The 11,580-nt window shown below is 31.1% G+C and overlaps 1 protein-coding gene across 1 annotated transcript in view; it reads right to left on the reverse strand.

Annotated features, from left to right (window-relative positions):
• Positions 1 to 10,073, reverse strand: part of LOC113384494 (UPF0669 protein C6orf120 homolog) — a 140,557-nt gene extending 130,484 nt beyond the window's left edge. Inside the window, exon 1 of the mRNA XM_026622209.1 lies at positions 9,959 to 10,073. Within this exon, the coding sequence (XP_026477994.1) occupies positions 9,959 to 9,970 (12 nt within the window). The 5' untranslated portion in view covers positions 9,971 to 10,073. The remainder of the gene's footprint in view (positions 1 to 9,958) is intronic.
• Positions 10,074 to 11,580: the final 1,507 nt, after the last annotated feature.

Here is an 11,580-nt window from a genome sequence, read left to right on the forward strand (position 1 = left end):
TTGAATATTTTAATATTTTGACAACTTAGAGTATTTCTTTTTTTTAAATACATTCGTCCAAATTGTTAGTGATTGTTAAATTGTTAGTAAGGTGGCTTATTTATAGCGTTTAAAGTAGATGTAATTTTGTTAGATTGTATCTATATAATATTTATACGGAATTTAACATTATTGTTTATATAATTTATATATTTCTATATTTCGCAAATTTGCTATCCTGCAGTCGGGATATGTAAAACACGCGATACGACTGCGCCTTAACTAGCCCGTTGAAGACGGCAGTTTAGAAATCTTCAGTTTAACTCTTTCTTCTTCCTACGGGTCATCTTCAATCGTATGCCCACTAACACATCTTCAGACGACGATAAATAGTCCGCAATGGTACATTATGGGAATAGGTACGCTGCACGAGGTCATTGAAATGAAAATCTTCTACTGCCATAGAAAAGGCAGACTCGCTTAGTCGTGTTCCGTTCTTTTGAAAAGTAACTAATACCTCATTTTCGTTTTTCAGAGAAATATGTGCAAAACTCCTTATTAACTCTTTTTATTTGCATTTTTTTGCAAACTCCATATTAACTCACCGTGGGGTGACATCAAAATCGCCAAAAAAATTGAAAATAAATTGATACTACGTTGAGCAACTTTTTACTTAAACAGATGTAGCTCCTCAATGAAAAGTCTCAATAAATTGCTATACGGCTTAATGGATTTGTTATTTATCGCTTAACAAAAGTGTTAATACTATTTTTTGGCAATAAGTAAAATTTAAAAGCTACAGCTGTTTAAAAGCAGAAAGTCAAGTATGCTCAATGTACCCCGTAGGTGGGGCAAGTTGAGCACTAAGAAATTATAATGAATATATATATGATGATGATGATTATATATGATGAAATAAAATTAGTTTTTAATAACCAGTTCTATATTTATAGTCTTTATTGACAGAGAAAACAAAACTTATAGTAATTTTCTTCGAATAATTAACCAAAAGTAGAATCAACAAAACAATATCGTATCTTAGGAATTATTTTACCATTATATTCAGTATTTTTGTTTAAAATCATTATTTCTTTATATTATTACTCATAGACTTAGCTTAAATCTTAAAAATAATAATTAATTTCTGGAAGTTAATGGTAATTGTCTTAGTGACAGAACAAGTTTAGCAACTATGCTCAACTAACCCCAACTCGAAATTTCAAAATAAAAGTGAGTTTATAAAAAAACCGTGAAAATTATACCCAGAATCTCTATGCATATTGAAACTACTATAATTATATGGAAGAATAACATTTACCTGTTTAAAAATAAATAACAATTGACTAAACCAGACGAAAACTCGTGATGAATTACTTTTTTACTTTTTGGTCTCAAAATAAACATAATGCCCGTGAGCCTCACTCATTTGTCCAGCGGCCACTAGCGATCGTGGGATGTTTATTTCTCCCAAACCTCTATCTTTCCGTCATATAATGCCTAAACGGACGGTGAATAGTTTTCGTGATATTTCGATTGCTCAACTTGCCCCGCCCTACCCTATGTATGTGTGGATATAGCATGTTTTTGAAAAGACTGCTGAACCAAATTGGATCTTATAAAAATATTTGATTCGCTAGTTATAATGAAGTTATAATAAGTTATTGTTAATACTCTCAATTTACTCGTATATTACAACGCAGCATCAATTTTTTATCAATCTTTTCTTTTCAGGTATTCGTCTCAGGCTTGTGTATCATCCTAATAATTAAAACAAAAATAAGTTCTGCTGCCGTCAGCGAGTTGAATGAATATTTAACACCACCCGCCGCGCCAAAATATCACCACCAGCACTCCCCTATTCGACAACAGAGAAATCATCAATTTGAACAAAGCCAAAAACCACATTTTAATGGACCCCCTATTAGGCCAGTTCAATTCAGTAAGCCACAAACGCTACCTAAAGGTGAGGAACCCAGTTTCATGCAACGCATCGCGCAATGGTTTTTCCCGGGATCAGAAGACCAAGACTTAACTCCACCAGTAGCGCCTATAGCACACCAACCAGCCAGCCCTTCTCAACACGTGCCTAGATATGCTGCTCAACCGACACAAAACCACCATCAGCAAGCGCCGTCTTATTATCGACATGGGCATTCAGTTCAACACTCACGGAAAGATTGTAATCCGTGTGACAAAGTACCTTGGACTCCGATTTTCAAGCCTCAAACGTCAACCTATAATCAACAAAATCAGCATAGCCAGTATAACCAAAATAACCAACAAAATCATCATACTGAGTACAATCAAAATAATCAACAAAATCAACATAATCAATATAATCAGAACAATCAACAATATCATCAACAAAACTTCCAAACAAATGCTCAATATGCTGCTCCGCCAGCAAAACCAAATCAGCACTATAGTACTCTAAATCAAGGAGGTCAGTTAAAGGTAACTAGTAAAGAATATTTACCTCCCCCTGATGTACTCCCATTGGCAACAAACACTCATCATGCCGTACCATTAGCCGGTAGGCCGATTGCTTTGCCCAATTTGAGCCCAACGGCAATACCGCCATTGTTCAACGCAAAACCGTTCAATCAAGGGTCATCTTCTACATTATATGGAACTCAACATCTAGCAGGTTCGGAAAATTTACCAATACATCATCTTTTGAATCCTCAAGTCGAAGATCCATCATTAAGTACAAACCCGTATGGACCTCCTGTAATTCCTTTCAATAAACCTATGTATGATGATGGTGACATTCAAGTTATCCCAAGCATTCCGGTAGCTGAATTTGTTTCATCAGTTGAATATCCACCAAGTATAGTGCAATCTCCGGTTATAGATATCGATCATGCGCCCGCAAATCTTCCTGGTCTTCCTTTGGAAAATCAAGAGCGAAATCCAATTTCTCAAGAGTACAATGCGCCAGAAAGTAATGTGGTATTACCCAATTTTCATCAAGATAGTCATCCTGCAGCTTCCACTTACAATATAAGCGTTGATAATGATAAACTAGAACATATAGGTAGCGTTCCAAACTATGATAGCTATGGTAACAAGTTAGAAATATATGACGATATTCAAACTAGCACACAGAAGCCATATTTTGTAACAAACGTACCTACGTCAGTAACATCTTTGTCATCTTTGCAAACCGCAAATAACCACGCTTATGAAACAACTGATTTTTCATATAGTACAGTAGGTTATAATCAAGAATTTAATATTGAACAACAAAATATTTATGATAGTTCACAAAGCAATCTCAACCACAATTTTGAAAATCAAAATTAGAGCCACCAGTACAAAACCATTATGGTGAAAACAGAGGGCATAGAAACACTGATATCGATTCACAGGTGTACAATAACGAAAATAAATCAGGTCCAAAGGACTCTCAAATATTGTATTTAAATATTAATCCTCCACAAAAACCATTCAAAGGTTTTCGTGATATTCATTATAGAGGTAAAACAGTGTTTACTCCAAGCACTTTAGAATATACAACTGATGTGAATTTTGTTTCAACGTCCATGCAACCGCCATCACCAACTGCTCAAATTCCCTGGGAAAATATTTATAACAAACAAGAATCTATAGATCTATTTCCACCACCGCCTCCCCAAAAGAATTATCTCCAACGAAAAAACCGAAACAAATTCAAATAATAATACCTTACATGGCAAATAGCAAACCCAAACTGTTTATTAATCCTGAACTCAGCGTGATCCAAGGTCGCAAAGTAAACGGACCTGGTAAGCAAAATGTATTTTATACGGTAACAAATTTCCACCGGCATCTGAAATTGATGAAGACTTTCACGAGCAAGAAGAATCAAAAATTGTTACAGCAACTGCACAGACACAAAAACCAACAACTTTAAAAAACTATACCTCTTCCTAAAGTTAGAGATATTTTAAAATTAGCTAATTACACAAAGAAAGAAAAAAATCCAAAAGAGGAGATTAAGTTGCAGAAAAATATAGAAAATCATAAAAATGTTACGATAAGTGATACTCTGCCTCCAAAAGTTTCGAGTATCAAATCAACAAAAAATACTAAATCAAAAGCAATGATACCAAAGACTATCACGGTGAAATGATTCGTTTGCAAAAGAATATTGACGACTGGACAGAACAAGAATATTCAAAAGAAACGAAAGAGTACAAATCGAGTACTGCATCTCTGAAACCATCTAAGAAAATACCAGAAGAATATTTAACTACAGTTGCCTTAAATGATACTGAAACCACTACTGAATCTATAATACCAACTACGATTTCAAGTAATTTTGATAGTGTTGATAGCGAATTAAAACAAAATATAACTATCATAGGTCACATAAGTAATAGCTTGTTCGAGTCTAGTGTTTCCATCAATACTGACTCCAGTGACGAGAAAAACTCTTGGAAGAAAATAGAATTATCAGTTTCTCCAGTAACGAACGAAAGGTGTACGTTGTGACGCCTGTGCCATGGTCAAAAAATCATATAATTGGCCGGAATTGAAACCGTCAGGTTTCGTTTTACCGAAATATATAACTGAAAAACCCAATTTAAGCAGTGATGGTATAAATGCAACCAAAGTCAGCTTGCCAGAATCCGGTGAGTTACTTTTATATAATCCTAATATAAATATAATAGTCGAAGTATAAAAAAATTGTGTCACTAGGTTATAATTTCTCATTTTTGTTTTAAGTTTAATTGAATTTTATATTAATTAACATATATTTGCTAGTATATATTGTTTAAATGCAGTTATAATTCAATTTTTATTACTGAATATAATTCATATATAAATATGTAATTCAAATATTGGAAACTGGTCACATCACTTACATTCAGCATATTTTCCATATTCATCTACTAGCATAACGAAGTAGACCATTTTTCCTACAGCTAAGGAAACGTATAATATGGCGTTAATGTGCGATATTTGGTGCAAAAATCACAAATAAAATATTATTTAAACTAATCTTACAGTATGTGGTCTCGATGTATAACATACATCCCGCTTCAAAATTATCCTTCCTATTTTGGGTTTGTCCATCAACAATATTATCGATCATCTTTGATCAACTACCTCAAAATTTCTAATCTCCAAGATGCTGTTTACATGCATGTTTTATTTAAATAGCACTAAGCCACTAAGTGCATTTTCGCATAAATAAAAGTCTTAAAATGAAGAAACCCATTAGTATTATCTTTCCTGAGAAGAATGCGGACTTCAACCTAAAGAGGCACGTATTGCGCATTACATATGTAATCATTTCAAATTTGCTTCAGCTACCATTTATTTCAAATACTTTCAATTTTATGTCTTGTAACTTAACTTCCTGTCGTATTTTACAAAAGTCGGAGTAGATTCTCTTAGATTCTTTATCACATTATCACTTGACTCTTTGGCACTTTCTACTTTACTTCTATTGTTGAAACTCTTTTTCTTAGCTGGGAATATTTTACCGAGAAAAAATTTAACTATGTTACTTATTATAACCTTGCAACGAAATTCTCAGGAACTAGACATTGTCGCAGCAAACAAAGAAACCGATAATTAGACATCCGACTGTGGTTTACAGAAAACTAAAAATTAATTTGTAGTTACACAGGTGTAATGATTAAAAAATAATTTCGAGTAATTTAGGAGTTTGATCTTGTTATGTGATGATTAATTGCGGCAATGCAATTATATACATTTTGGATAAAGGAATTTTAATTAAAATAATATACCTCACTACCTCACATGCATTAACTGCCAATATAGTATGTCAAAATTATGGATAATATAAAAAGTGCATTATCAATCAACGTATTTTTTATGATTGTACTTACAATTAGTGTCTTAGTGCTACTTAGGTAAAACATGCATGTAAACTGCATCTTGAAGATTAGATATTTTGATCAAAGATGATCGATAATATTATGGTTGAGCAAAGCCTATTGGAAGGATTGTTTTCAGGCAGGATGCCCTTTATAAGTAGAGATAACATGCTGCAACAATATATTTAAAGCTTATAAGCTTTAAAAAAAAATTTAGATCATAAAATTTTATTTGTATTTTTTGAATCCAACTTTACTCATTAGTGGCAAACTTATGTAACAGGAAAAATGGCCTACTTGTTCTAAGAGTAGTTTTATGATTGCTACGAATTATGCTATGATTGAGTTATCTAAAACATGTTCTGAATTTTTTGAAAAGCCTATTTGGAATTTTAATTAGGAGGAACTAAATTTTTGACCAGACCAATATATGAAAATAAGAAGTATTTTGAAATAATATCAAATATAATAATAAATATAAATACCAATTATAATTAATTCGTCTGAAAAATTAACAAGCATTACAAAATTCGTATGCATCACGTTTAGCCCAATTCATATCTCTTATTCTTATTCCATATTTTTTATAAAATAAATGATTCTGAAAGGAATAAACCAAAAACAGATATTCATTCGATATTAAAATAATCAGTTCGATTCGATAACAGTATTAAATATTATTTATTAAATATCATTAGGGGTTGGAATAATATCTCGCCTTTCAAGCAAATGGTGTATGTAATCGAAGATAGCTATATTAATTACATTTATCATAAACATTAAAATATAAATATGAAAAAAATTAACGATAGGTTTATAACAGAGCACTTGATTTTGAAATATTAAATAAATAATAAAGTCAAAAATATCAAATTAAAGTTTAATTTGATAAACAATAATGTATTTACTTTCATTGCAAGACCAAAAAGGAACTAATGAACAACTGCCCATATAGATGAAAGAAGGTTTCACATAAAAAATTCAACTCGATTCCTATAAAAGATTTTTCTGGTGAGAGAAAAATGTATGGATCGGTTCCAACGTTTTCCAAAAAACTTAAATAGATAATGAATTGATTTAACAGCTGCTCGACAATATTTAAACACATTTAACCATTTCTAAAATATTGTAAAAGATAAAATTAACAATAAAATTTATTCATATGCAGCATTTTTTTTTTAACTATATGAGCCTCGTATTGGTTTTAATAAGTAAAATAAATATACAAATATGTATAGCTGATTGGAACTCGTTTTCGACTATAACCTATATATATCATACGGAAGCTGATATATGGGGAATTAAAATAATTTCTAAATACAATCATAGACGTGAACTTCAACGCCTGGGAACGATTTCAAATCATAATTACTCTTACAACAGATTTCTTGTACGATTTTGATTCAATGCTAATTGAGTTCCCGCGCGTCTGTCGCTCGGATTCACTTTGAGTTTTTCCTAGTCGTTATAAATCCATATCATAAATTTTTAAAATTATTTTATTTATACATATGCGATAAATTGGCGAAAAATTGTGTGACATTTTTTAGGACCTGCGATTTTGATGCAATTATGGTATTGTGGTGGAAATAATCCTTCATCAAGAAAATCATAAAAATTTTTGAGTTAAAGGCATTTTGCCTTAGGGGACGTCCATTAATCACTTGATCAATTTTTAAAGATTTTTGGAACCCTTCCTCCCCCTTGATGATATTTAAAATTACCCCCTTCCCTGATTAAACATTACGTGTATTAAGCACCTCGAAAAAACAGAAATTTTTGGATTTTTTTTTTTAATTTTTAAATTTTATTTTGATTTCAGGTGATGTGAAAAATAAATTCATAAGGTATTTTATCTGACTCCCCCCCCTCTTCACGTGATATTTATTGATATTTGATCAAACCTCCCTCTTTTAAGCACCACGTGATTAAAGGACGCACACTTATTGTTAGTTGAACACAAAAAAGGTGTAAACAATTCGGCTTAAACGATAAAATTTGAGATTACGTGTTTAGATAAAATTACTTTTGTAATTTATCTGTTTAATTCAAAAACACAGATTTTGCTTCCACTTAAACTAGTCAATGTGATTTTAAATTGATACCTTCAAACAAATTTATAATATCTGTAATCGAATTAATTATTCTGCACAAACAAGCGTTTGATGTGTGTCCAAAAATTGTGGCCTTTTTTCCAAACTTCAATGAGAAAGAATATTTTAAACCAAGAACCTTATCGTCGTGTTAAGTTTCATTAAATAGCAAAAAAAATTAAAATTATACTTTCAAGTAATAGGAATAAATGGCAAAGCGGGTTTGTTTCAAAACTAATCAGTACGATATCCAACTGATATCTTTTGGCGAAAATTTTTGCATTTTTCTATTAACTATAAAAAACGACTAGGCCGATCCTCGTGAAAACTAAACAACACCAGTCCTTTTCGATTTGCATCAAATCGCTTCTGAATTTTCGAAATCGGTTCGCAGTTTTTGAGAAACGTCTATCCAATGTTAATTGGGTTCACGTACAAAAACATTCATTTACAATTCTGGTCTCAAACGATTTAGAACAACTTAAAACGTCGAGAAAACGAGCAAAAAATATAATAGAATTAGCAAGTTGAATTTTCTGGCGAAAACAAACATCAGAAAGTTCAAATTTGAAACCTTTTCAATTTCAGCACAAAAAAATGGATAATTCAATATTCAATTCAAGATAAATTGTAATTTGCAAATTATAAATTTTCTTGAATTAAATCTAAATTCTTCATTTTTTGGTGTGGAATTTTTGGAATTTTTGCTTTATGATTCTCAGGAATTATCATATGATCGATGTGAGTTGGGATTGTATCCTTAAATACTTATTATCAATAACTAGTTCTAGTTGGTAATTTATACAATAAAGCCCTGAGGAAAACAATTGTTTATCAGTGGTTTAATCGAAAATCTATAAGTACTTCGAAATATTTAATTTTTTAACCCTCCGTCGGTCGGAGTGGTCTGGCCAGACTTTTTTCGACTTCAATTTAAAAAAATAATACTTTGGTAATCCTATCGACTTGAACTTTTTTGAATTTATCCTAAAATTTCATTAACTGTCGATCAATGAATAAATCAGGACAAAAAATGTGTGATCTGGCCGTTCGAATGTAAATAAATATCCGACCGACGGAGGTTAAATATTAAACACATAAATTTTCAAAAAAATATATCAATTATAATCTAATTGTCATTTGAATTGCAGTGAATAATCTGGCGGCTACCAGCACAAGGCTTACGTAGCGGAGGTCCTGCATGCTACGAGCGAGACCCCAAAGTCTCAATTAACAGAAAATGGATCACAAAAAACCAACGATAAAACATAGACATAATTTTACGTTTTTTAGTTAAATTATACTAATATGAAGTAATACAATTTTTCTACAGATACGTTAAAATGCTTATTAACCAGTTAACTGTGATTGACAAATCGTCATGAAGAAGGGGTAGAAGTTTGGCGAGTATACTCGCTATCAGTGGCGGGTCCAGAGGGTGGGTCACGAGGGTCATGACATCCCCTTGAGCTTGTCTTAAGACTTAGATAGAACACTAATTCAGCAATAAAATTACTTCATAATGGTTTAATTTATCCATTTTAGTTTACTCTTCTTTTATCTATGAATTTATCTATTTTGTTACCAAACACATTTTATAACTTCAATATGTATTCAACGGCGGCGTCAAAGAATCCTAAAATTTAAGGATGTTCTAATCGTATTGCGAATATATTTTCTATACATAATTTAATTATGTGACTCCCCGCCTGGCGCCAAAGCTGAATCCGCCATTGCTCGCTATGCATATAAACCTTTGACCATACCCTTTTGAAAAAAAAACTAAACATTTTCAAATTTCAATATATTTTGAGGAATAAAATAAATAGTTGCAAAGCGGTTTTGACAGCATGAAACTGCGTGCACAGATCAAAGAAAATGTCGCAGTTAACTGGTTAATTTATTGCATTTTTTTATTAGAATCTTTAACCGTGGATTATTTCTATTAAAAGTTATTAACAACGCCAGTGAATATTTAACATCGAAAATACCAAAATCGAGTGATATAACAAAACGTCAGTCTCTTACCCCTAGACAATATAATAATGCTCTTACCTGCATTTCCATGATGGTCGTGTAAGGTGTCCTGCAATGGGCCGAGCCAACAAAGTATTTTTAGCACGTGTTATCATCAACTCAACTAAAAGATATTATGTTTAATAAAACAGGTTGGTAGCTAATGATATATTAATGTCACTTCCCAAAGTAATTTGCACTGCGCCAAAAATGTCCTTCATGTAGCTTCAATTCTTGGTTAAGTGTTAAGGTCCTTCCGTCCTTCCATGTGCCCAAACTGTCACTGACGGATAATGACGATAACTGGCGTCATGCGCAAGCGCAGACATTTTTGATTGGGTTTGATCCCTTTTGGTTCGGACAGAAGAGAAGGACCCTAAATGTAAACATATCTTCTAAATGTGAATGGTCATGTTATTTTAAAAGGTTTTGCGTAAGCGTTATAGAAAACAACCTCGCATAATATCATATTTCGACTTCACCACAACATGGCACAACAAACCATCTGCCACCACCACCTTGCAGATATTGCATATTTCTTTTTGGCTTTTTAATCAATTGTATATAAAGCACAAATGATTAAAAATACTGATTATTTTTCACATAACCTGTTGAAATTTAACACAACTATTAGGCTTTTGTCATGAAATTTTAGGACAAATAGAATTCAGAAGTATTTAAGCAACAAAAATTCCAATTAAAGTCTGTGAAGAACATTTCAATACAACTTGGTCATTTTTACATCAAAGAAGCATTCTTTTTGTAATTAATAAACTATTTTACATGGAACAATATTATTATAATATAATGTAATAATGAAATGTTACTTCATTATTCAACATATAGTACAGGCTTTAAAATATTTTAGCTTTTCGGCTATTGTGTTACATTTGCTACAAATTTGAGTAGATTAAGGAAAAGAATGCAAATTCGTTTATCCAAAATCATATTATTGTCCTCCTTTTATTAAAATTTTATAACTAACAGAAATTATAAACTTAAAGTTAAGATAAAAATAACTTAAATGTTAAGATAAAATAAGTTTAAATAATTACGATTAAGTTTAGAATATAAATACATCTAAGTCATTTTGTATTGATAATTTAATGAACACTCTTTAACCTTTAACCACATGCAAACGATTATGTAAAGATAAATGGGACAATTAAATGATCCATTTTTGACATAAGTTCATCTTAATGCAATTTATAACTTAAATATTTAATTTCCCCTATCTTTATATAATAATAGAACCGAGGAACTTTTTAGTAGACTTTAGTAAATGGAACTCATTATGCCCTTATCATTAATTAATGAGTAATAATCATTTACATCTGTAATCATTAATTAAACTGTAAAAAATCTTGAGCAAAAATATTTTAAAACACACCATTGATTTTATTAATATATATACCTCTATCTATTAACAATAATTTTTATAGTAGGTTATCTCGCTGTTTATGAATGAAGAATTATATCAAATACTGTTAATTGTAATAATTTCATTTAAATACTTATATTGCAACCAAATTAAAATAATTTAATTCACAATAATTTTATATATGTAATGCGTAACCATGCTTATTAGAATGTAATATCATTAAGTTTTGCTTTGTAAATATTCTGCAATATAATAAGTAGTATATTAAGTAATTTTATTA

Source organism: Ctenocephalides felis, unplaced genomic scaffold, assembly GCF_003426905.1.
Source record: "Ctenocephalides felis isolate EL2017-DRISC unplaced genomic scaffold, ASM342690v1 CF-g0.4_SCAFFOLD_03571, whole genome shotgun sequence".
Taxonomy (NCBI): Eukaryota; Metazoa; Arthropoda; class Insecta; order Siphonaptera; family Pulicidae; genus Ctenocephalides; species Ctenocephalides felis.